We start from the raw sequence: 27,330 nt of genomic DNA, 5'->3' as shown, positions 1-27,330 counted from the left end.
AGGCCTCTGTTTTCATGGCTTGGTCTCCCTGAGTGGCTGCAGGGTATGAAGAATTGCTTTGGGAAGGAAGAGCTGAAGCAAATCCATGAGCACAGTGGCCTCATTATGTGCTCTTAATGCCCAAGGTCTCAGCAGCTCCAGTAGGTGACCCAAAGACATAGGTGAGGAGCCTCCTAGCTCATCCAAACCCCAGAAAAAAGCTGTGGTCAATCTCTGCCTCAACCACAGTCATATTTTGGGGACCAAGCAGACTTGGGTGTGGTGACTTTTGTGCAGTCCAAGCCCCGCAGTCCATCCAGCTCCAGGAACCTCCTGGCAGCAGAAATTCAGCTCTGGTCCCCAGAGAGGTGAGCTGTAAATGCCAGGATTGGGTCACAGATCCCAGGACCATAACCCTCAGGGGCAAACAAGATCAAGACAAAGTGGGGCCTGGCATGAAGAGGCAGGCAGTGCTAAGAACTGGGCTGAGACATGACTCAGGGCCTTGCCTGCCTTGCTTCTGGATGAGCTCAGGACATGGGGTCAGGGGACAACCAGAGGCATTAAGGGGGCTATGTCCAACACTGACAACAGCTGCAACAGGCAAGGAGGTTCACCACCAATCCAGAATATCCCCTTGGGTGGTAGCTATACGGGAGCCTTCCACTTTAGTCAGGAAGCTGGGTGACAAAGTCATACTCGAGGATGCAACATTGGGGTCCACATGCAAATGATGAAAACTGCCCCTGCCCATGGCCCTCAAGTTGAAGCTACTGTTCTATGCACAGGTGCCTTCCTGGTGCCCTACCTGCTCTTCATGGTTATTGCTGGGATGCCCCTCTTCTATATGGAGCTGGCTCTCGGGCAGTTCAACAGAGAAGGAGCTGCTGGTGTCTGGAAGATCTGCCCTGTCCTGAAAGGTAATATGCAGGGACGTGTCCCACAAAAGACATTGCCATGTCTTTGGGGGTTCAGAACAAGATGATGGCATTATGTGCAGGTTCCAACTTCCTAAACTGTGAGGACATATGTACATGACTGTGGGTCATACCTTAAAGACTGGTATGACCAGGAATCTTCTAGAACATTCCTTGCTCCCAGGCCAGGCTTCCCTAAAGCTAAGTGATGGTATTTTTGTCAGGGTGTTAAAAATACCTATGAATCTGCCATGTGTCTATCAACCATCTACTTACTTATCTATGGTCTATCCAACAAGCACCATTTAAAAAAATCTATCATCTATCATCTGCCATCTATCTCTATTATTACTCATTTATCTACTTATCATCTATATACATATTATCTGTTCACCTATCAGTCATCTATCATTCATCCTTCTATCTACATATCATACATTTATAAATCATGTATCTATCAATCATCTACCTAGTTCAGTGAGTCCCAGAATGTTTATAAAAGGCCTAAGAACTATGAGGCAGAGGTACCTTACACTGAGTCTAGGTAGCCTGCTCAGTGTTTGATACTTCCCAGATGTCAGCTCCCTTGTCCCAGGAGATCCCAGCTGGAGAACACAGTGCCTTCTTCATGGGAGATACTGACACTGAGAACAAGGCTAAGGACTTCTCAATGAGTTAAAAGCCAATCCTGAATCCACCCCAGCCCTGTTTACCACCAGCCAGCTTTGGATCACTCTTATCCTGACCCACTGTCATCCCAAGGAAGATAGAGTTCCAGGAGACTTAAAGACTCTTCTTGGAAGAGACACGGTGACATTCCCCTCCAGTGGTTGGCATTTGCTGAGAAAAACGACGCTTGAAAGACTAGCATTGAGTTTTCTCAGAAGTATTTGAACAATACCTGCATAGAAGAAAGTAGAACCCCAGTTCTTTTGTGCATCATCTGTGGGCCAGTGGTTGACACCCAAGACCAGAAACTGCTGCTTTGAATAGGAGCAGCAAAGGGCTTCTCACAGCTGCTCAGCCCATGCTCTTCATGAGCATGCTGCTCTTGCCCAGTAGAAATGTGAAGTGCAGAGGTTGTTGGGCACAGACAGCAGGCTTCTCAGTTTAGGATTTGTAACTGGTAAGTGTATGAAACTGTGTTAAGAGGGACCTTATCTAAACCTCCATGCACAGCTTTAGAGCCAGACAGATCCTCTGGATATGTTACTGCACTGGATGTTCCCCCACTGTGATCAAAATGTAAGATTCAGCACTTAGGAGAACTGCACGGGACTGTCTGACACTATCGATGGTTTCTAAAGGAGGACTACTGTGGCACTTGGGAACCCTGGGACTTTAGGAGATAATTCTTGTGTTGAACTCCAATTACTATACAAGCTTTTTTGGGCCAAGGTCAATGAGCTCCATCTAAGAGCTCCAGGTGAAAATAGCTCTTGTCATTCCCTCCTAGACTATCTAGCAGTGCTAATGTGACCCAGGGAGTATATACCATTTCTGAGGCTGTGGTGGTAGCCACGATGAGCTTCAACCAAATCTGGTTTTCAGGTGACCGTTTGGAACTGAATTGGAGACCCAGCCTGCCTGTCCTTGAATAGAGGACATGTCCAAGTTGGTGGTATCCTGTAGCCTTGTGATGCCAGACGTGGATCTGCTGGACTTTTTGAGATTCATGCTCCATGACTGTGGAGTGTGACATAGATTTCCACAGGATACAACCAACCAGTGCCTCAGTCTTCGCTGGAAGTCACAAGGACTGAAAGGCCAACAGGAAGCCAGGAAAAGGGGAAAGATTCAGTGCCCAGGGCTGTGGCCAGCCCAAGAAAGCTAGTTAGCTCAAACATAGACCTACTCACAGCACAACTTCTCTCTCGGTAGTTGGGTGTGAGTGCTGGTGTACTTAACAATCCCAGCACTAAGGAATCGGAGGCATAAGGACTGCAAATTCTAGGACAATCTTGGCAGAATAAAAGGCTGTCTGAGCAAAGCTCTTCCACAAAAACCACTAAAGCATTTTTTTTTCTATTTGTAAACTATCAGTAAACCATTTTGAAGAGCTTCACGGCACTATGCAATTCTCATAACTTGGCTTGGAGCACAGTGGATGAACAGGCATTGGTCCTGATAGCTTTGTAGAGAACAGAAGACTGTGGCTATGTTACTGGATAGCTGAGAGAACCTCAAGAATGTGAACAGAGTCCAGTGAACTTGCTGCCTTAGTTTTTGGTGGTCCTATCCTCATTTCTTGGCAGCTTTCAATCCATTCCAAAGACAAGTCTATAGGCTTGAGCAGAAGCAGGGATGTGTGAAGAGCCTGTAAACCCCAGGTATGGGATCTCAGTCAGAGATGTCCTCGCAGCGCTAACCTGAGGCTGGGGAAGCTTTACTCAAAGAAGCAAATGTCAGTTTTAGTGTCTGTGTGCCATCATGGAAGCGCCTGTGTTCTCTCTCTCTCTCTCTCTCTTTCTCTCTCTCTCTCTTTCTCTCTCTCTCCCTCTCTCCCTCTCTCTCTTTCTCTCTCTCTCCCTCTCTCTCTCTCCCTCTCTCTACCTTGGCTTGTTCAATGTTACACCAGGTACAATCCCAGAGGGTCTTTTCTGCTTGTTTTTCTGACCTCCCTCATGCCTTCTCTTTCCTTCTTCATCTCTTCAAAAGTCTAAGAAAATTATCTGTATTTTCATGGCACATAAATTTAAGCTCTACATGGACAATGAAGATGGCAATTAAAATATCCAGCACAACTGTGAGATAAAAAGACTGAAAAGTTCCTCAGGAGAAGTTGGGCTAACCTGTCTCTTCCCAGTCTACCTGTCCCTGAACAGTTCTGAGTGGCTGTGAACATGCTAGGTGACTTGGGGACAGGGCATGAGTAGGTTCCAATGGCTATGTCTTGAGACACTCAGGGTGTTCTTAACATATATGGATGGATATAGATAGTTGTGTATGATCCATATGATTCTGTGTAAGCCGCCCGTGGCCACACCAACTGGATTCCTGAGTGGGAGGCTGAAGCTGTATGGAAGGAAACGTCAAGAGAATTCTGGGTGGCCCTCTATTTTCCTGAGTAATCCTGGCAATCTTGTTTACCCTTTGATAGTTTTGGATAAACCTGGGTTCTTGTGGATGGCCAAAAAAATGTCCTAGTTGGCTCTTAATGATTCATGATGGCTCTGAAGCTTTGGACATTTCTGGGTGACTCTAGATGGCCTTTGTTGGCTCTGTTAACTTGAGTGTTTCTGGCGGCCCTTATGGTTGTGGATAATTCTAAAAATTTGTTGTGGCTCTAGTAGCCATAGATAACTTTGTTTGGCTTTCCTTGGTGATTCAACAAAGCTGTAGATGACCCTAGATGGGGCCTAAATTACCCTGGCTGGTTTTTTTTTTTTTTTTTTTTTGAGTAACTGTGGTGGAAACAAATGGCCATAAGAATTCTGTGTGGCTGTGGGTGACCCTGGATGGTCAAGTGTATCCATGGCTGACCCATGGGGAGTTTCTGAATGCTCAGAGGGTGGTCTTAGATACTCTTTGATGATCTTTGATAATCCTTCTGATTCTCATCATCTCTCTGAGACATCTCTCTCTGGTATATACAGACAATTTTGAAGAGTGGCAACCCCTTCTCCATAATCACAGAATAAGGTCTTACCCATCTTTCCTGTGTGTTATGGTGCTGTGGAGTGCAAGGGATGTCAGTGCACCAGCTCAGGGTGAGTAGACGACAGAAAGGGGCATGCTGCTGATGCTGGCTCTACTGTCACCACAGGTGTGGGCTTCACTGTCATCCTCATCTCTTTCTACGTGGGCTTCTTCTACAATGTCATCATTGCATGGGCACTGCACTACTTCTTCTCCTCCTTCACCATGAACCTCCCATGGATCCACTGCAACAACACCTGGAACAGCCCCAACTGCTCTGATGCACATAGCAGCAACTCTAGCGATGGCCTGGGCCTCAACGACACCTTTGGGACCACACCCGCTGCTGAGTACTTTGAGTAAGTGAGTGGTCTGTTCTTCCTGTCCTGCCTGGAGAATGGGAGGGTTGGCAGGTCTGCGAACTCAGTTGCAACACAGAGGACACCACCCCACCTTGTTGTTCTCAAAGCTGTGCTGAACAAGTCCCTATCCTTGCCCGTACGTAGCTGCTGAGTCCTGTTCTTTATGCAGTATTATCGCACAAGGATAGTCCCATACATGCTTAGCCAAACTCTAATGATGGGGGCCTCAGGAGGGATGGGCCCTGGACTGTTGCTCAGTTGTTCTATCCTGCCCCTATAGTGGGTGGGAGGAAGCTGCTCAAGACACTGCAGCATTGCTTAGAAGGAAGGAAGGACGGGGAGCTCTGGCTTCAAGCTCCCAGGACAGAAGGCACAAAACAAGCAAGGTCTTGATTAGCTCCAGAAAGGGAGCTCTCTGAGCATTGCTGCCTGGGTGCTTCAACTTAGGCAGGCTGCTGATAGGTTGTAAGGGATGTCCCCTTGCCATGAGCTTTTCTCCTTTCTAAAGATTTCTTCACTTACTTTGCTGTAGCCCTTTCCCACACATGGTCCTAGTTTTCTTTCCCCAATGCCTTCCTAGTTTTCTGTCTCCTTGCCAGGCCTGACCTTCCACAATCCACCTGTAAGCTAGTAACCACCCCTGAAATGTATTTTCCTGAGTCCTGTCTCCCATCAGCTCTTCTATACCCTTCTTTATCATAAGGTGGCCTATCCTGGAAGGGCTGCGACACTTGCTCCCATAGGCCCACTCTTGACCTCTCTTGGAGTCTAGGCATGTGTGCATGCATACATTCACTCATATGTGTGTGCACATCTGTGAACACATGTGCATATGTATGTATACATCACAAGTATATATCTGTGTATGAATGTTAATGCTTACCACAAAGAGTCACATCATCAAAGGCAATAATTTCCTCTGAATGATTTTCAAGGTGACAGCTATGGAGATGTAAATTTACAAACATGCAAGGAAATCTGGCTCCTCCATGGGGCTCTGGAGCTGCCTGCCTCTCTTGGGACACTGCTGGTGCTGGCTTGCCCAGCTAAGGCAGGGAATGCTGAAGTGTGGCTTCTGTGTCAGACAAGGGGAAACAGCATCTAATCAGTTGCTGTCAAGATTGGGATTTCCCCTTGGACACTGACTTTTTTTTTGGTAGGACTGAACTCTCACTGGTCTATTTGAAAATGTCTTACTACCTATGTTTAAATAAATAAGAGTTCACTTACCACTTAGCAGAAGAACCTGTAGCTGGGCCAGTGCTTCTGATCTTAGTACTCAATAGGCTGAGGCAGGAGAATTGCAAATTCAAAGCCAGCCTGGACTACAAGGAAGAATCAAAAGCTTAGCAGAAGTGGCTTTGGCCAATAGAAATGAAGCCATTTCGGCTTTAAGGGAAAGCAGGTTCATTTGCAAAACAAAATGCCCTACCTTTAAAGTTTTAAAAGTGGTGCTCACTAGAGGTACTGAGATTCTGGGGAGGTGAAAGGAGACACTGCTCTGAATGTTTAGATAGAGGTTTTCCTATGGCAAGCAAATAAGAAAGAATGGTATTTTTCAAAGAATACTTCCACCATCTGTTGAAGTAGATTTCAGTGCACTTTTTAAAATTCACTTTACATTCCAATTGCAGCCTACCGCCTCTCCTCCCAGTCACACCTTCACAAGCCCCTCCCCTTATTATGCTTTCTCCTTCTCCTCAGAGAAAGGAAAGCACCCCATAGGTACAAATCCACTCGGGCACATCAAGTTGCAGCAGGACTAAGCACATCCTCTCCAACTGAGGCCAGACAAGGCGGCCCAGCTAAAAGACAGGAATCCAAAGGCAGGCAGCAGAGTCAAAGACAACCCCACCCTGCTTCAACTGTTACGTGAAGACCAAGCTGCTCATCTGCTACAAATGTATAGGGGACCTAGGTCCAGCCCCTGCGTGCTCATGGGTTGTTGGTTCTGTCTCTGTGAGCCTCCATGGGCCCAGGTTAGCCAACACTATAGGTCTTCTTGTGGTGTCCTTGATCCATTCGGTTTCCTCAATCCTTTCCCCGACTCTTCCACAAGTCTACCCAAGCTCCACCTAGTATTGGGCTATGAGTCTCTGCATCTGTTTCCATCAGCTGCTAAGTGAAGCCTCTCAAATGACAGTTGTGTTAGGCTCCTATCTATAAGCATATCAGTATCATTAATAGTGTCAGGGGTTGGTTCTTTCCCATGAGGTAGGTCTCAAGTTGGGCCAGTCACTGATTGGCCATTCCCTCAATCTCTGCTCCGTCTTTGTCCCTGCACATCTCGTAGGTCAGACACTTTTTGGATTGAAGGTTTTGTGAGTGGATTGGTGTCCCCCTCCCTCTACTAGAAGTCTTGCCTAGCTACAGGAAGTGACCACTTCAGTCTTCATATCTCCAGCAGCTAGGAGTCTCTTCTGGGGTCACCCTCATAGACTTCTGGGGACCTCCCTTGTCCCAAGTTTCTAACTCATCCTAGAGATATCCCCACATTGACTTCCATTCTGCCTCCCAGCCCTCTCCTGATCCCCATGCCCTCTTCCACCCAGTTCCGACTCTCCATCTACCTCTGATGTCTATTTTATATTACATTCTGAATAAGATTCAAGGATCATCCCTTGCACCCTCCCTGTTACTTAGCTTCTTTGAGACTGTGGATTATACCATGGTTGACCTGTACGTATGGCTAATATCCACTTATAAGTGAGTACATACCAGGTGTGTCTTTCTGGGTCTGGGTTACCTCACTCAGGATGATATTTTCTAGTTCCATCCATTTGCCTACAAATTTTCATGATGTCTTTGTTTTTAATAATTGAGTAGTATTTCATTGCATAAATGTACCATGTTTTCTTTATTCATTAATTGGTTGAGGGACATCTAGGTTGTTTTCAGTTTCTGGTCATTACGAATAAAGCTGCTATGAACATAGTTCAGCAAGTGTCCTTGTGGCATGGTGGAGCATCGTTTGGGTATATGCCCAGTAGTGGTAGAGCCGGCTCTTGAGGTAGAACTATCCCCAATTTTCTTAGAAATCACCAAATTGATTTCCAGTGGTTATGCAAGTTGGCACTCCCACCATCAATGGAGGAGTGTTCTCTTTACCACAACAGTATGTACTGTGCTTGAGTTTTTTTTTTTTTTTATCTTATTCTATTCTGACAGGTGTAAGGTGGAATCTCAGTCATTTTGATTTGCATTTCCTTGATGACTAAGAATGATGAACATTTTTAAAAATTCTTCGTGGCCATTAGAGATTCCTCGGTTGAGGATTCTGTTTACTTTTGCACACTATTTTTTATTGAGTTATTTGGTTTGTTGGAGCTTAACTTCTTGAGTTCTTTATATATTTTGGATGTTAGTCCTCTGTTGAATTTAGGGTTAATGAAAATCTTTTCCCATCCTGTAGGCTGCTGTTTTGTCCTATTGACGGTGTCCTCTGCTTCACAGAAGCTTTACAGTTTCAGAGGTCCCACTTATCGATGTTGACTTTAGTGCCTGAGCCACTAGTGTTCTGTTCAGGAAGTTGTCTCCTGTGACAGTGTGTTCATGGCTCTTCCCCAACTTTCTCTTCTATTAGATTTAGTATATCCCGTTTTATGTTGAGGTCTCTGATCCACTTGGACTTGAGTTTTGTGCAGGGTGATAAATATGGATCTATTTTCATTCTTCTACATGCAGACATCCAAAAGACCAACACCAATTATTGAAGGTGCTTTCTTCTTTTTCCATTGTATGGTTTTGACTTCTTCGTCAAAAAATCAAGTGTTTATAGGTATGTGAGTTTCAGTATTTCAGTGTCTTTGATTTGATCTCATTGATCAACCTGTCTGTTTCTGTACCAATACTATGCAATTTTTATTAGTATTATAGTACAGCTTGAGGTCAGGGATGGTGATCCTTCCAGAAGTTCTTTTATTGCACAGGATTGTTTGGGGTACCCGGAGGGTTTTGTTTTTCCATATGAAGTTGAGAATTTCTCTTTAAAGAGGTCTGTAAAGAATTGAGTTGGGAATTGCAACTAGGAATTCAATGCAATTCTAGACTTCAATGCAATTCTAATGGGAATTGCATTAAATCTGCAGATTGGTCTTGGTAAGATTATTACTATGTTAATCCTATTGATCTATGAGCACGGGCAGTCTTTCCATCTTCTGATGTCTTCAATTTATTTCTTCAGAAACTTGAAGTTTTGTCATACACATCTTTCACTTCCTTGGTTAGAGTTTCACCAAGATATGTTATATTATTTGTGGCTATTGTAAAGGGTGTTATTTCCCTATCTCTCTCTCAGTCCATTTACCATTTGTTTAAAGGAGGGCTATTGATTGTTTTGAGTTAATTTTGTATCTAGCCACATTGCTGAAGGTGTTCTCCAGTAGAATTTTGGGGGTTACTTATATATACTATCATATCATCTGAGAATAGCAATACTTTGACTTCTTCCTTTCCAATTTGTTTCCCCTTAGTCTCCTTTTAGTTGTCATATTGCTCTAGCTAGGACTTCAAGTACTATATTGAAGAGATAGGGAGAGAGTGAACAGCCTTGTCCCTGATGTTAGTGGGAGTGCTTTAAGCTCCATTTAATTTGATGTTGGCTATTGGCTCGCTGAATATTGCCTTTATTGTGTTTAGGCATGTGCCTTGCAACCCTGATCTCTCCAAAATTTTAACATGAAGGGGTGTTGGATTTTGTCAAAGACTTTTACAGCATCTGATAAGATAATCATGTCTCAAAAAAAACAAACAAAAAAAAATCATGTGATTTTTGTCTTTCAGTTTGTTTATATGGTAGATTACATTGATGGATTTTCATATATTGAACCATCCCTGCATCCCTGGGATAATGCTTACTTGATTATGGTGGATGATGTTTTTGATGTTTGCAAGTATGTTATTGAGTATTTTTATATCAATGTTCCTAAGAGAAATTGGTCTGAAATTCTTTCTTTTTTGAGTCTTTGTGTACTTCATGTATCAAGATGACTGTGGCTTCACCCTAAGATGGGTTTGGCAGTGTTCCTTATGATTTTATTTTGTGGAATAGTTTGAGGAGTATAGGCATTAGTTCCTCTTTGAAAGTCTGGTAAAATTTGGCGCTAAACCATCTGGCCGCAGACTCCCCTTCTCCCATATTAGGAGACTTTTAATGACTGCTTCTATTTTCTTTTGTTGGTTGGGGGGTTCGAGAAAGGGTTTCTCTGTGTAGCCCTGGCTGTCCTGGCACTCACTTTGCAGATCAGGCTGGCCTTGAACTCAGAAATCCGCCTGCCTCTGCCTCCCAAGTGCTGGAATTGAAGGTGCGCGCCACCACCGCCCAGCTGCTTCTATTTTCTTAGAGGTTATAGGACTGTTTAGATAGTTTACCTGATCTTGACTTAACTTTAGTAAGTGGTATCTATCAAGAAAATTGTCCAGTTGATTGGAATTTTCCAATTTTGTGGAATACAGGCTTTTGAAGTAATACCTAATGATTCTTAGGATTCCTCAGTGTCTGATGTTATGTCTTTTCATTTCTGATTCTGTTAATTTGGATACTGTCTCTCTGCCTTTTCACTTAGTTTGGATTAGGGTATTCTTAAGGCCTATTCACTATTACAGTTCCCTTACTGAACATTTTAAGGAGAAACAAAGGCCCCAAACATTACATACATATAATGAGTAAGGTTGTCATGTGTCCTATCTGTGGGAGCAGTATCTGACCTATGTAGGGGGATCAGCAAGACTGTGAGGAAAGCAGTGTCTAGGGACCCTATTGCGGGGTTTGTTTGGGGGATCCATCCGTTGCACTAAAGGAAGCTAAGAGTCAAGTCAAGCTTGAGCTGCAGTTAGCATATACACAGAGAAAAGGGTGAGTAGGTTTGCGAGCTCATGTGTCTTTCACAACTGCCAGATGAACTGAAATGTGGTTTAAAATACTTGGAAAGAGCAAAGATGTCAGCATGGGTGAGGGGTCTGGGGAACTTCCTGATTTCTCTTTGGAAGATGTTGGAAGCACTGGTTTCATTGTTGTCCTTGGTAGACATGGACTAAGCTGACTATAGGCACAGTAACCGGTTCTGCATGTAGGGCTGGCCATATCTGAGGAGCATACTTCATCCTGGACAGCTGGGCTGTAGAGTCAGAGCCTGGGAATGACATGACCAGTGTTTGTTGTCCCACCAAAGCCTGGCTGCTGTTCACCAAGGATGAGGTTGACACACTTACACTGCTCTTTTCATATCTGTTCCTACCATGTCTTAGCTGTCATATCCATGATGTGACATCACACAAGTACAGGAAGGCTGGGACTGCTCCCCACAGATGCCTGTGTCATGAGACACATCTTTCTTGTCAACCACTAACTTGGTCTTTACACACTTCATAGGGCAGTCTACACTGTCTATTTGTCAGCTCCCCATCTATGTCCCAGTCACCATTAGTAATAGATTAGTGTGTAGCCAGGGCTACAAGCCTTCACAGAGTACAGAGTTGGATACCTCTGCTCGGCAGCCTTCCTTTCCAGACTTCCACAGCTTAATTTTTAAAAGATAACATTATTTCCTTCAGTATCTACTACATAGACTAATTATATTTTTCCTCTAATTTCCTTATTTGAAAATCGCATAGAAACCAGGCTTTGGATATGCCAGACAAGGAATCTACCATAAAGTTACATCCTGTGTTGGATAGTTTTAGGTCAATTTGACAAAACTAAAGTCATCCAAAAGGAGAGAACCTCAATTAAGAAAATGCTTCCATAAGACTAAGCGGTAGGGGCTGGTGAGATGGCTCAGTGGGTAAGAGCACCCGACTGCTCTTCCGAAGGTCAGGAGTTCAAATCCCAGCAACCACATGGTGGCTCACAACCATCCGTAACGAGATCTGACTCCCTCTTCTGGAGTGTCTGAAGACAGCTACAGTGTACTTACATATAATAAATAAAAAAAAAGACTAAGCAGTAGACAAGCCTGTAAAGTTGTTCTGCATACATCCCAGCCAAGGTGCGTGGTGCATTCTTGTGGTCCTAGAACTTGAGGGTGAAAAACAGAAATAGGAGGTTTATTCAACATGTTCACATTGAGAAAAGGGACAAAACATTCCAGCTATACACACACCAAGTCCATCTTTAGGGGTCTCAACATTAGGATAAAGTTTAAGGAGGGGCCAGACTTAATGCATAACTAAGCAGTCAGACGTCGTGTGCCCGTACAACACTGGCCCATCATTGTCTCTTTCCTAAGGTGGTATAACAATTTTTAAATTTCTCCTCAGAGAAAAGTGTTCCCTCAGTCTGGCCCAGACTCTGGCTTTCTCTTCTACCCGCATGATATTCCTAGGGAAACTCCTGTTTCTTACGATCCATTATCTCAATAGTCTAATGGCCAAAGGTGAGGTGCACAAGTGTCTCTTTAGAATATCCTCATGCCTGCCAGACCAGCTACATAATCCCACTCTCATCCTTAGTACCTCACTATGAGGTAAGAATATATTTGTGAGAAACAAAGACAAATGAAGAACCAAGGTCAGAACACTGAGTTAGTGTTAGGCTGCTGGTTGTAACTGGTGGCTTTTTACTGCTCTTGGAAATGCTAGCACCATTTTGTCCCATTGGTTTGTGACAAGGTCTCACCATGAAGCCTAGGTTGGTCTCAGGGTTTTAGTCTTCCTGCTGCTGCTTCCCAAATACTGGGATGACAGGCAGCACACTCTACAATACAGGATGGAGTCCAATCATTCTTATTAGATAGTAGACCTGGTGACTTTTACTTTTTATGATAGTATTTAGCATTTGTCTTCCTTTAGGAACATGAAGTCTGTTCTGGGAAGTCAGGTGAATGGGTGCCTTGATTCTTCAGCTTTGTGCTTGTGGCTCTAGAAGTTTCTCTTGAAGGATAGTTTAGCATCTGTGTTTTCATGACTTTGTGTGACCAATAAGTCCTTTTCCATGGCTAGTGAATGACTGTTAGCCTGGGATTTAGGATCTGTGTCTAGTTGGATGAGCTGTGATAACGTCAGCTCCAGCTCCAGTGTATATTCCTCCTGGTCTTAGTTTCCTGCAGACTGCACCCTGGTGTTCAGTGAGGATTTCATTTCTAGAAGGGACCTTCTTTCCAAGACTCTGTCCTTCAATGTGATGTTTCTTGGGCTCTCTGAGCTCCAGTCCATTCTCTATGCTCAGCAAAACCCAGAACTGATCTCAGAACCCTGACCTATCCTGGCAGGGGTGAGGGCTCCTAGAGGTGAAAGTGGGTACTGGCTAGATTCATCCCCATGTGCCCGCCACCCAAATCTCAGACCTGGGTTCTGTCCAGTTCAGTATCTGGTTCCCCTTCCAGAAGGGCTAGGATCCAGGCTATATGTGGCCTCACTTCTTTATTATAGCACATGTCTGTGGGCAATGCTATAGTCTTGCCTCCTCTATATTGCAGCATGCTCCTGTGGGCAAATCCAGGGGCTAGAGGTAGAAATTTGGGCCCAAATCCTAACTTTGCTATTTGTTGGCAGAGCTTATTTTCTCTATGCCTTGGTTCCTCTATCTGTAAAATGGGGAGAAGGGACCCAGAGAGACTGTATACATGATGCCGCTGGTACAGATTCCAGTCAGGGCAAAAGACACGTAGTCAGGATCTCAGCTTGGAAGAGAACACAAGAGCACTGTTACTGTAAAGTCTTTCTCAGTGCTGGTGAGATACTAAGCTAAGCATCTCTGTCCCTTCATATTGCATAAGCTTCAGAAAGTTCTGTACATCATCCCTAAGTCACCTTACTTGTTGACTGCAGGTCCCACTCTCAAGAGTAGTGCCCCTACTGCGCAATGTGTGGCTTTCTGTGGCTATTGGTGGGGCTAGTTTCCATGTTATAGCCAGCCAGGGAGGTGAATAGTAGGTGGAGATGAGGCTCGGGGGCTGGATTTTCTTCTAAATTGTCCATGAGATCTTTTGTGTGTGTGCCATGTATTTATGTGTGTATAATGTATGTGCATTGTGTGGATGAGTACACTTATACATGAAGGTGCTTATGCATGTATGTATGTTTATGTAGATATGAACATGTGCTCATGTAGATATGCATACATGTGTGAATACATGAGGTATTCATGTATGTGTATGTCTATGTTGAGGACAGAGGTCAACTCTGACTATCTTCTCTAATCACTTTCCGTTTTATTGGATGGACTTATATGTTGTATGTATATATTCATGTAGGTCCATGTGTGTGTGTGTGTGTGTGTGTGTGTGTGTGTGTGTATGTGTGTGTGTGTGTGCATATGTGGAGCTCAGAGACTGTTATAGGGTATCTTCCTCAGTCACTCTTCCCCTTATCATTTCTGGGACATGGTCTCTCACTGAACCTGGAGCTCACTGATTTGGCTACGTTAGCTGACCAACGAGTTAGAGGGACCCTCCTGCCTTCTGCATTGAACTCTAGCACTGGGGTTATAATTATACACCAGCAGACCTGCCTTCTAATGCTGGAAATTCAAACTCAGTTCCTAATGCTTACAGCACAGGTACATGGCCTGCATACCATCTCCCCAGCTTTCAGACTATGAGTTCAGTAACTTCGAGGATAGCCTTGGGTCTTTCACAGAAGGAAGGGCGATCTGACTATACTTATAGTCAGATCATACCAGATACTTTCCATATGACAAAGATGAGGAGGATAGGACTAGCTCAGCTGTTCCATTCCTATCCTGGGAAGCAGTTGCTTCCTCCAGAATCACTTGTTGCCTCTCTCCTTCAGGCGTGGTGTGCTGCACCTCCACCAGAGTCGTGGCATTGATGACCTGGGCCCTCCACGGTGGCAGCTCACAGCCTGCCTGGTGCTGGTCATTGTTCTGCTCTACTTCAGCCTGTGGAAGGGAGTAAAGACTTCAGGGAAGGTGAGGTACTAGCCAAGAGGACCTGAGAACACATGGTTGTGGGTGAGTGGGTAGATAAACATATGGCCATGGTGAGCAGATAGGTTGGCATAGTTGGTGAGTAAACTCATGGCCATAGTTGGGTAGAGTAACATGTGGTTATGTTTGCATGGTTGTATACATGGCCATGGTTGGGTGACTGGGCACATGGCCGTGGTTGGTAAGTGACCATGTGGCCATGTTGAGTGGGTGAACTTGTGACCATGGTTGATGGGTGGCATATGGCTAAGGCTGGTAAATGACATGTAGCCATGGGTAGGTGAGTGAATATGTAGCAGTGATCAGTGGATGATAGGTGGTTGTGATTGGTGTATGGACATGTAGCCATTACTGGATGAATGATCATGAGACCATGGTTGGGTAAGTTGTCATGTAGCCTTTATTGCACATCTAGACATGTGTATATGGGTGGGTAGGTAGATATGAGATGATGTTTGCTGGGTGGGAACATGAGTATGGTTGAGTAGAAAGTAGGCAGGTGGTCATGGTTGAGTTGAGAGTAGACAGGTAGCTATAGTTGGTTTGGCTGTGGATACATGGCCATGTTTAGGTAAAGAGGGGATGTATGACTAGGGTTGAATGTGAGTGGACATGTGACCATGATTTGGTGGAAGCAGGGGACACATGATCATGGTGGATGTGGATAGACATTATGTTTGGGGTAGAGCATGGAGAAGAACATTGTTCATAATGATGTGTCCAGCATGAACTTAAAATATTTTCTTACTGATGATTAAAATACTTGGGAATTATATTGGTATGAGTACACATGGCAATTTTAACCAAATGATCCTGTGGTAATGCATGTGCCAACACCTGAAACCCTCCAACAATAGCAGATATTGCCTTCCCTGACCTCATACCTCAAATCACCTGCAAAGTCCCACTGCAGGTGACTCATGTTCCTTAAAGGTACTGTCTTCTCTCCCAGGTGGTGTGGATCACAGCTACCATGCCCTATGTAGTCCTCACAGCCCTGCTCCTGCGTGGAGTCACCCTCCCTGGGGCCATGGATGGCATCAGAGCATACCTCAGTGTGGACTTCTACCGTCTCTGTGAGGCATCTGTGAGTGCAGCACTGGGTCATGGTTGGCAGTCCTTTGGGATAGTAAGGCTTTGTGACAGGGCTCCTGAACATGCTTCAGAGGCCCAGTCTGTGGCTCAGAAGTAATTCCTTCCTATCCTATGAAGTCAGCAGATGCAGACCAGCCTATATATCTGTCTCCTTCATAGGCAGGTTTAGTTAAGGAGGGGTCATAAGATACTTCACTGAGCTAAGAGAATCTTCATTTATGGTTCCAGGAATTGTGAGTGAGTGTGTGTGTGTGTGTGTGTGTGTGTCTAGGTTGACACCAAGAGCATTATCTGTGGCTCTGTGGTAGTTGTCTGCAGGGCTGAGCTGCCTCAAGGCCCTATGAACCAAGGTCTCTTTAGGAGTCCCAGGTTCTCATAGGCTGAAGGTTTGTTAAGTAAAGGAAGGGGTTATTCTAGGTTAAAAGAAATGGAGAAAGCCAGGCGTGGTGGCGCACACCTTTAATTCCAGCACTCAGGAAGCAGAGGCAGGTGGATTTCTGAGTTCAAGGCCAGCCTGGTCTTCAAAGTGAGTTCCAGGACATCCAGGGGTATACAGAGAAACCCTGTCTCAAAAAGCAAAAAAACAAAAACAAAAACAAAACAAAACAAAACAAACAAACAAAAACAAAAGATATGGAGAAGGCCTCATAAGAGATGGGCTCTTCCAGGCTATGGGAGATGATCCTGAGAGATGAAAAGGGCAGCACCATCTTTGAAAAAGATGAACAGAAGGCATTTTAGAGAGGTAGTTGTGGTAGAACTCCATGAGGAGCTGTTGGAAGCCATGTGGATTGAGTTGGGACCGGCGATAGACCCCAAAGGCGGTAGAGCAAAGCTCAGATACTGTTGTAGTCCTGCTGGAGGGGTGTGGGTTTCTACTGAGACTGGGGCCAGGGGAAGAGGTGTGAAGGTCTCACTAGGCCTGGAGCTTGAGCTTGCCAGGTATGTGGGTCTCCAATGGAGAGGGCAGGAAGGTTGGGAGGCAGGAGGGCTGTGGATCCGTACTGGGGCTGAGTCGCAACATCCTTTGGAAGTGTGTTGGTTTATACAAACCTGAGGCAGAAGCAGATAGGATGAGATGATCAGGATAAGGAAGCTCAGTAGGTAGTCACAGTGTCCTTGGTCAAGTCTGTATTAGGGCAGAGGCAAGGCTTGAGAGCATGCACAAATCCCACAGAGTGAAGGAAGAGCAAGGGGAAAGCAAAAATGATCTGTGGAACTAGAACCAGGAGGACTGTGGCTATCATCCCTGTGGGAAACTGGAAAAGCCAGGGTCAGGCAGGACATGTTTAAGGATTCAAAAGAACAAAACAAGTAAAGAGTATTGGAGTCTTAGTAAGCAGACGTGCAGTCCACAAAAGAAAAGCAGAGAGACACTGCATGTGTGAGAAGGTGCTTTTAAAAACAAAGCAAATCACAAAGATGAAAGGTTGTGAGAAATTAAGATGGCAGTAAGATTGGATGGATGGATGATAGGTAGCCAATAGGTAGATAGATGTTAGATAGTGCTGGATATTGATAGATTTGGTTGTCAATAGATGGCTGAGTAATAAGTGATAGAGGTACCCAGATAATCAAATATATAATCACAAAGAACCAACCAAGAAAAAAAAAAAAAAAGGAAGGAAGCTATTTCTAGTACCTCAGGGGAAAGTGGTACAGGTAAGGTCAACCAGGGTCCTGAGGGGCCAGGGAGGCATTGAGTGTGGTGTGACAGCAGCCCAGGCAACGCACATACTGTGAGCCCAGTGACGAGCACACACAAAGCTCTGAGCTGGAAATGAACTGAGTGACCACTGGTAGTAAGTGGGAAACAAGAAGCCCTTGGTGATAATGTTCCAACCTGAGCCATCTCAATGGCTGAGCGTGTTGTGAGATAAGGGTCACACAGGACAGTAGGACCACTCTACTGACTGCCCACTTGCTCAACCACTCTGGACTTGGCCTCTTCACCATGCTGATGCACTAGTGGTCCCTGCAATCTTAACCTTCTGGCTGGCCAGCTATCCTCAAACACCTAATTCCTATAGTTCAGAAACAATTCCTGGTACTGTCCAGCCCCCAAATACTTAAGGTGGTAGGCCCAGATCCATGGGAGAGAACTTCAGCAGCTCCTCCTAGCCTTCCCAGCCAGCAAAGCTACCCAGGAGAGCAACGGAGGCCTAGCTCCCTAGGTGGTCTTAGCATAGCCCTAACTCAAGCGACTGTACCTGACTTTATCATTTTGGTATAACTATCAGCTCTTGCATCCTTCTTTTGACATCCAGATAAATGAGCCTGCTGTCTGTTGGGCTTCCATTTCTGGCCTTAGGTGGCCTGAGGCTTCATCCATGTGCCTCCTGAAACCACAAGCAAAACACAAAACACTGCCTCCCTTTTGCCATGTCCTTTCGTACTAGGGATGCGGTAGGGCTTGTTTCCTGGGACAGCAGGTACCTACTGCCACCAAGCTGAGAACTTTTGCAGCCTCAGCTGGAGGTGAACACAGAGTGCAGTTAGGATGCCTACACTGAATGGTGACAGCTCCCATTCTCCCCTCAGGTGGGACTAACTCACATCCCATTCTCTCTGATCATCTTCCTCATGCTCTCCTATCTCTGGCTGTGACAGGTGTGGATCGATGCTGCCACCCAGGTGTGCTTCTCCCTTGGCGTTGGGTTTGGGGTGCTGATTGCCTTCTCCAGTTACAATAAGTTCACCAATAACTGCTATAGGTAAGCCCTGAGGTACTATTGCCGGGAACCAGTCTGCAAAACCTAGTCTATGTCGCAGATCCTGGGGTCTGCCTCTTGGAAATGAAGCATTCCCAGGGGAAAATCATGAGGCCTCTGAGCCACACAGATTTCCTTCCTTTCCTTGTGTCAGAAATAGGGTCTCATGCTACAGCTTACGTTGTCCTGAAATTCACTATGTAGCCCAGGCTGGCCTTCAATTTATGGCCTCTCCTCCTGCATTAGCCTTGTAAATACTGCGATTCTGTGGGGTTGGCTTTGCACAGAAGCGTCCAACAAAGTCTTGCGTCTCACTTTAAAGAAGATACTGAGACACGTGGTGATACGTGGCACCTTCTGAGGAGAGCCAGACTCCCCAGAATGGCAGGCTAGTCCTTCCTCTGCATATATGCCTGTGCCTCTCCTTCTTTCTCTTCTCCATCCTCTCCTCCCTTGCCAGCCCCCATGGATTTTCCCCTCTTGCTCAGGGTCTAGTTTAGTCTAAGACCTTTACTCAGGGCATTTGACTATAACCCTCATAGCCTAAACTAAGGGATCCAGGGCTTGGGAAGGTGTCCCTGGTTCTGAGAAGCTTGGTCTGTTTCACCTGCAACTACATGATAGACCCCATTCCTACTCAAAACAGATGCAGTTGATGCTGAGGCCTGTTCCCTTTGAGCTCAGTGGGCTTAAGTTTGCTTACTCATCCTAAGGACAAAAAGCACTAAAAATACAGAATAAACACAGAAAAATGGTTCCGAGGCACTGAGGGTAGTTTCATGGAGGGAAATAAAGTGGAGGAGGGGGGCGTGAATCACAGTCTTGAGGCAAGCCCTACCTGAAGCTCATGTGTGTACCTGGGTAGGCACACCACAGCAAACTGTTGGGTCCTCCACAGTAGACTGGCCACGGTGGAGAACCCTGATCCTACCAGTGCTCTCTAGACTTGCCTCTGTCTCTTATTAATGCTTAGAGTAGATTCTCCACACCAGCAACTCTAGCACCTCCATGTGTGCATGAAAACTTTGGTTCACCAGCCCCCAAACCCATGCATGCCAAGGTTCCAGGATTCACACGAGGCAGCCCAATGCTGTCATGACCCAGTGAATGGGACAGAATGGTCATATTTTCCACCACCACAAACCCAGGAGTACTAGACAGGTTCTCCCAGCTATAGGTGCTTTGATAGTGCCCCTCTTAGAAGCTTTCCTCCGAGCCTGCCCACTGCTTCCCTAGATGCTGAAAATGTGTAATAACAGTTGGCATTCCCAGAGCCGCTGCTTAACTGGTGTCAAGACAGTCTGTCTTGTTTCTACAGAGATGCAATCATCACCACCTCCATTAACTCCCTGACGAGCTTCTCCTCTGGCTTCGTTGTCTTCTCCTTCCTGGGGTACATGGCACAGAAGCACAATGTGCCCATCAGGGATGTGGCCACAGATGGTGAGTTCTTACCACACACTCTCACTCTGACCTCTCTGAAGAAAGACCAGAGGGACATGGCTAGGGCCCAAAGGATATTGGGTTTAAGAACTGCTGACTCAAACAAGAGCAACCAGCCTATGTTCATGTGGTGTGGCTTACCAGCCCCAGTCTAACCCCTGTTCTTCCTGCCCTGCTTTTTCCATATCGTCTATGCTGGGCTCACATGAAACCAAGTGGCTCAGTCCCTCAGCCTGTTGCCTGTAAACACTGTATGGAGGTCTGGGCAGACATTGTCAGTTGTCATTTGAGTTCCCTAAGAGTTGCCATGACAGTGTGGCATATATAAAGCTCAGGGGAGGTGAAGACTGAGCTGTAGCAGTCACATGGTATCAGGACAGGATGTTTCTAGGTTTCAACATGGCTTGCCAAAATGAGCATTAGCTGTCAATGTTTCTTAATAAGTGTCCAGAAATCATGACAGGCCTGGATGAGATTTAGGTCTATCAGAAAAGTCCTTGAGTTTTTAGAATATGATCTCCTTTCCTTCTCATTTGGCTGAGTTTTGGACACTGAATGTCTCTCCACACCTGGAAGTTGGGACTAAGAATCGGAAAGGTGGAGGGGAGGGCTTAGTGTAGTCAGTTGATGTTATATTTTAGTCCATTTGCTGTTGCTATGACAAAATGCCCGAAGCTAGGCGACTTTACTAAGAAAGGTTAATTTAGTTCACAGAGGTCTGAGAGCATGGTGTACCCATGAGTGTGTCCTTGGTGAGGGCCTCCAGATGGAAGGGAGAGAAAGGAATCAGCCCAGTGCAAGTGGGCTAAGCACATAGGGAGGCCTCGCTTTGTAAGTGCCTACTCTCTTTATGTTTAATTCCACAAGTCAGCCTTTGGTCACTGTGATAAAATACATAAGAAAATCAGTTTAAAAGAGAAAAGGCTTGTTCGAGCTCAGTTTTAGAGATCTGTGCCCAGCACGCCTTGGTTGTCACTTTGGGCATGTGACAAGACAGAACATCATGATGGAGTCAGCATAGTGAGACAAGCTGCTGAACTCCCTGTGGCTAAGAAGCTAAGGGGAAAAGGATTGGGGACACTCTGCATGACTTACTTCTCTCCACCTAGGTCCCCACACAAGAGCCATTCAGTATGAGCTCATTCACTGATGTTGTTCCCAAGACCCAACCAGCTCCCAACAAACCACAAGCTATGAACTAGGTCTTCAACATCCAAAATGTGATAGCAGTGCAGTCCCAAGAGATCTACTTTGGAGAGCCCTAACAATCTTTATAAATAATTTCTTCATAAGGGTGATGCCCCTATAACCCAATACTTCTCAGAGGCCCTACAACCTCACTATCAATCCATCTTCAATTAAATTTCAACATGGGGGAATGGGAAGATGGCTCAGTTGGTGAACTGTTTGTCATGTGAGCATGAGGGCTTGAGTTCAGCCTCCAGAACCCTCATTAAAAAACTGTGTTCTCTGGCACATGTTTGTAATTCCAGTGCTGAGGAAGCAGAGACCAGCAGATCCCTGGGGATTGCTGGCTTAGACTAATTGATAACTTATGTATACACACATCCATATACACAAACTCCAATCTGGGCAGGAAGTAACCCCTCAGTGTGATATGCAGGCACAAGACCACAAGGACATACAAGTATTCGGCAGAAGAGAAGGGCTTCTGAGCATTGAAGAAATCTGTCTGGCTATAGCAGAGGCTTAGCAGCCCCTAAGTTGGGTCAGCTCAAGACCACAGTTCTCCAAAGGTTGTTTGGGGTCTGTCAGCTGGGACCTCTCCCCTGCCCTCAGGCTTATCCTGTGGTCCATCATTGGTGACAAGGACATAATTTCTCTCTGGAGACAGATCTACTAAGTTGGGGGTTGCCTATCCCGTGTTTCCATCTGGCACCCCTGGGGTTCTTTCCTACTGGACTGCTACCCTTAGAATCAGGGACCCCTTGCCATGGTTAACATTGCCCACCACTGGCCGATCACTTCTGAGTATCAGGTACAAGAAGGGGAACATAGAGATCAATGAGCTATATCACCTGTGCCCTGAGGACCAAGCCGAGGTCCACTCCAATTGTTTTCTTAGTTCCTGGAGAACAGAGTATCAGAGGCTTCTGATTACAAATGGGAAGCAGGTTGGAGTCAAAGGAAGGTTCTGGACCTGGAGGAAGACAGTAAGATGGCCAGAATTTCTTCACCTATGTCCTTTCCTCCAGGAAAGCACAGCTGAGGTGAGAGAGGAAATGTAATGCAGAGAAACACAGCCAAGAGTTTGCTCACCTCCACACTCAAAGCCCTGCCTCCCATTTATCTTCACAAACAGCCCTAGCTGGTAAAGCCTGACTCCTGAAAGTAAAGTGAACAGCCTCTGCCCCTTTTCTGAAAAGGAAAGCAAATGTCATTTACAACAAATTCTCAGGGCACAGGTGAAGGAACTAAGAGGGCTCTGGTGTCATCCCTCCTCAGCAGAACTGAAGGATCATTCTCCAGGTTCAGGGTCTGGAGCATTTAAACTTGAGTACTGTCCCATGTTGAAAACTGTGCCCTGTCCCTTTGGGCACTTTGATAACTACCTGGAGCCCAGGCCTACCCCTGCAAACTTCCTTGGTCTGTAACTCTATGAAGATGGTTAAGTGTTGAGTCCTTTAGAGTAAAGCAAAATTTGCCCTGCTGAAGAGGAAGAGAAGAGACCAGAAGCAACCAGTTCCAAGTCTATCTATAGAAATGCAGGGCCTAGCCTATCATGAGGGGCTCTGTATCCAAGTCGAGTCTCAAAAATGGCCAACTCTTTGATGCATGGTGGTGGGGGGGGATATTTTTTGCTTAGGGATCATCTCAGATTAGAATGCATTGTGTTTTGGTATGGTGCCTGTTGTGTGTCTGCCGCTGCCCACACAATATTGTCACTGATGGCAGTGAAGAAGGAGTGTCCCCAACAAGCCATGGGGTTGACACCTCTTTGGCTCTGTAAGTGTCACCTTGATCTGATGTGTCCTTGTTGTTGCTGAAGAAACAAGGTAGCAGAATCATGTTGGGGACCCTCCAGCCTCAGTCCCTATGTCAGGCAGGACTGTGGGTTGTGCTCTAGTGACCAGTGTCTTGGTGACTTAAGACTGAAGCCGTTTCTTGCTTTATTTCTGAGTCCTCTGGAGATGGATGGATGGTATGTTCTACCCTTCTGAACCCCTCAGGACCCCGGTGGATGAATTCTCAACTAAATATCCAGGCTCCTCAGTGCAGGATCAATGGGTGACAGAAGTCCCACTTATTTACAAAAAAGTCACTTGAAGGTGACACTGTATGCTGCATTGCATAGGCAGAGAAGCTACTGGCTGCCAACAACTTCAGAGGGAAGGGAGGGGTCTTGTCGTATTCCGGGAGGGTAGAAGTCAGAAACATACCCTAAATGTAGTGCTTCATGTAAAAGGAAATCAGCTTGGGAAAGTGTGCATACTTGTGCATATATGTGCCCTTGCTATGTGTTCCTGACTGTATGGTATGTCTATGCATGTAGGTATAAGTATATATACATGTACTTGTATGTCCTGCCTCTCTCTCTCTCTCTCTCTCTCTCTCTCTCTCTCTCTCTCTCTCTCTCTCTCTCTCTCTCTGGGGGTGGGTGGGTAATGCTGACATCAGCTCTCGGCTGAGTGGCTGAGGGTGGTGGGGCAGCAATGAAAATCAAACCGTGATATGTCGGGAACTAGGAAGCTAGCTTGTGGCAGTAGTGAGCTCCTGGTGTGCCAACTGGAGAATCGAGGAGCAAGCTTGAGGCGGTGATGAGGGTTTCTGCCTGTAGGACCTGGGTTGATCTTCATCATCTACCCTGAGGCAATCGCCACACTCCCGCTGTCTTCAGCCTGGGCCGCTGTCTTCTTCCTCATGCTGCTCACTCTGGGTATCGACAGTGCCGTGAGTAATTCACGTCCCAAGGTTCCACAGCTGTGTCTCGCTGTTGGCCTGTTCCTGTGGGTGTAGGTATGGCCCCAACAGTCCCTCAAACTTCATGTGCTGATAACAGAGCCTGCAAATCAGGTTTAGACACACCCATGAGCACTGGAGACCTTCTCTGGACCTGAGTGTTAGTGGCTGGAATGTAACTTACCCTTTTTCTTCCTAACCCAGTATCAGGGTCTGAACATGCACATAAAGCAGAGTCCAGTAACCAAAGGTTTGACGTAGAATGACAGTGATTGGCCTCAGGGGTACAAAATAACTGCTTTCCTGACCTCTGGACTCCCTTAGGACAGATGGAAGCTTTCAGTAGCCTGGGCTGGGCCTTGGAAACTGTTTGCAGCCACCTGGTGTCCAGCCTTAAAGAGGCTGGAGCTATGAGCTTTCTTAGACTCCTTTTCAGCCCCATCAACTGCTCAAGATTATTTACTGAGCTCTAATATCAGCATTAGCTGGTGGCACCTTTTGGCTGTCCCGTGCCATTTTCCCACCCTGACACAGCTCAGCTATTATACACTTTGTGGAAAGCCTGAATCAAGAATCCCTCTTCCCAAGTACACAGATGTCATACCACAGTCCCACCTTCATCTTCCACCCAGCTGGTAGTTAATGGGTTTCTTATCTTGTATCCAAGAGGACACATCTCATGAGCATTGCTTGCAGAACACAGGCCCTACCTGGCTAGCCCAATTGTGGTAAAACTGGGGATGTATCCAATGCCCTTTTCCTGTGGGTGTAGGTATGGCCCCCAACAGTCCCTCAAACTTCATGTGCTCACCACAGAGCCTGCAAATCAGGTTTAGACACACCCATGAGCATTGGAGACCCTCTCTGGACCTGGGGACAGGTCCCTGTGTGCTCACGGGACAGACATTTTGATTTGGTCATGCATGCACTATCATTCTCATAAGACTTTCAGCCAATTGGCACTTCATAGGCTCAGTGACTTCGAGGTGACTGTAGTCACTATCCCTGGACTCTTTCTGGGCTGTGTCACTAGGAGAGCTTCAGCAAAGGCTACTTCCTCATTTTACCCCAAGTCTGCTGTACACTCACTAAATGAGAGGTCAGGCCTGGGAGGGGAGTGTCAACCACCATTCTCTGTGTCCCACAGATGGGGGGCATGGAGTCTGTGATCACTGGGCTTGTCGATGAGTTCCAGCTGCTACATCGGCATCGAGAGCTCTTCACTCTTGGCATTGTCCTGGCTACTTTCCTGCTGTCTCTCTTCTGTGTCACCAACGTATGTAGTTTCCTGCTCCTGTCATAATGTCAGCCCTGGTGCCTGGCAGCACAGCTGGTGCCATGGGAACAGACACACTGCATCATTTCTAGGAAGCCTCATCCTCTCCCTTATGTAAACCATGTAGTCACAGGCAAGGCAGCAACGGGTCTAGAATCTGGTCCTGGAGATAATTCAGCACGCAGGCATCATTTGCCTTCCTGGGTATGAAGAGGGTCTGGAAACTGGCAGAGTCCTGTTTGTGGTATCTTAGTCACTTCTTCACAGGAGACTCTACCAAGCTTGGCATTTGAGTGTTTCTGACCCTTATTATTTGGAGCCTGGGAAAGGAAAGGAAGGGAGAAGTGGTTTCTATTTTTATTGTGATGGATGTGTCTCTAAGAAGCTGTGTGTGAATCCATGACTCAAAGCAAATCTTATAGAGGTAAATACGATATATCTCTACAGTAAACCCACAAAATGGGTTACCTTTTAGGGAAGATACTTGGATGGTGTAGTTGCTGCGGCTGTCCCCAAGCTCATTAAGATCCCCTCTCTCCCAGGGTGGCATCTATGTCTTCACACTGCTGGACCACTTTGCAGCTGGCACATCTATCCTCTTTGGCGTGCTCATTGAAGCCATTGGGGTGGCCTGGTTCTATGGTAAGTCTTGGTGGTCAGACCAACACTTTGGCATCAGTATGACAGTTGGGCTAGTGTCTTCCTGCTTGCTTTCTGCAAAGCCACTTTGAAAAGAGGCATTTGGACTCCAGAGGTCTAAGTCATGTCTCTCACGGCATCAAGGTTGTGTGCCCAGAGCCTGTCTACTAGGTTGAGTAGACAGTCACGTGGTTGCTGGGAAGCCAAGTTGTGATCAGAGAGGCTGTGTTGGTAGGAGAACAAGGCTGGTTGGGGTGTTAGACCATTTACAGCCACTGGAAAATGTTAAATGCTCCATCCAGCTAGCCTGGACTCTATTAATAAGCACAGAATACCTTTAGCTCTATCTGGGCAGAGAATTGCCTACCTCTCATCTTTAGGGACTTTGATCAGATAATTCAGTTGGTGTGTGAGAGGGATGTCAAAGCATGACTGCTTCCCTCAGGTGTGCCTCACATGTACCTTCTGGACAAGACCAGTTAAGTTGCTTGTGCATAAGTTAGAACAATAGGTCAGTCTGTGAGAAAAGCCCATCAGCCATTTAGTCGCTGAGTGTCCCTGGGGATATGAAGCTGACCACAGACCTCTTGGGATCTAGCTGGAGGTAAGAGCTGAGCTGCAGGATCCTGAGGACCTCCTGAGATTGCCTGAGATCAGAAGTGTGTGAAGGGAGTCCCCACTGAGAAGATCTCCTTACAGATTCCTGAATAAGAAAAGCTGAATGATATTGTTGAAAGGTGTTTCTAAAGTAAATTGCTAGAGAAAATTCCAGTTATTAAGTATCAGAATTTCAAACTAAATCTCTCTCTCTCTCTCTCTCACATCTCTCTCGTGAGTGCGAGAGAGTGTGTGCGTGCACGCGCGCGCGCGCACACACACACACACACACACACACACACACACACTGGACTATTCAGCCTTTAAAAATGTAGAGATTTTGAAACATGCTCCAACATGGATGTATGTGCTAACTGACACAAGCAAGTCCCCAAAGGACATATACTGTGATACCACCTGTAGATGATCCCTCAAGGGTCCAAGTTCCTAGAGACAGAGCAGAGTGGAATGCTAAGGGTTGGGGCTGGAACTGGAATTGAATGGACAGAGTTTCAGTTGCTGAAGATGAGAAAACCCTGGAGATGGAAGGTAGTGATGCAGCCACTGGGCTGACCCACAAAATAGTATGCTTCGTGTTAGATGCGTTTGACACAGTGTTTCGCAGGTTGGAAATTACTGCTTGCAGAAAGAGGCATGGAGGGTGTGGGACACAGAGAAGGAGCTGGAGCAGGGTAGGGTTGGAGTATTGTTGGGCCCTCAGTTCACCCAGCAGACCACCAGCCTCTCTGAAGCATCATCAGAGCCAATCAGTGCATGGCTAAGTAGAATCAGGGTTATGGGCTCTGAGGGATGAGGGATGGGTCAAGAAGGACTTGCAAGTCCAGTTATATGACCCAGTCCCACA

General features: G+C 46.0%; 1 protein-coding gene across 1 annotated transcript in view; it reads left to right on the top strand.

The window, feature by feature from the left end:
- The window catches only part of Slc6a3 (solute carrier family 6 member 3), a 39,441-nt gene that overhangs the window by 3,353 nt on the left and 8,758 nt on the right, over window positions 1-27,330 (top strand). Inside the window, exons 3-11 of the mRNA XM_021180149.2 lie at window positions 768-899; window positions 4,663-4,894; window positions 14,627-14,765; window positions 15,736-15,870; window positions 18,489-18,592; window positions 19,908-20,032; window positions 23,832-23,944; window positions 25,101-25,229; window positions 25,772-25,871. Of these exons, the coding sequence (XP_021035808.1) occupies window positions 768-899; window positions 4,663-4,894; window positions 14,627-14,765; window positions 15,736-15,870; window positions 18,489-18,592; window positions 19,908-20,032; window positions 23,832-23,944; window positions 25,101-25,229; window positions 25,772-25,871 (1,209 nt within the window). The remainder of the gene's footprint in view (window positions 1-767; window positions 900-4,662; window positions 4,895-14,626; window positions 14,766-15,735; window positions 15,871-18,488; window positions 18,593-19,907; window positions 20,033-23,831; window positions 23,945-25,100; window positions 25,230-25,771; window positions 25,872-27,330) is intronic.

This window comes from Mus caroli, unplaced genomic scaffold, assembly GCF_978045245.1.
Source record: "Mus caroli unplaced genomic scaffold, Mus_caroli_1 scaffold_15, whole genome shotgun sequence".
In the NCBI taxonomy this organism is placed as follows: Eukaryota; Metazoa; Chordata; class Mammalia; order Rodentia; family Muridae; genus Mus; species Mus caroli.
Note: the sequence above shows the minus strand (reverse complement) of the source record. Positions and strands in the feature narration are given on the sequence as shown.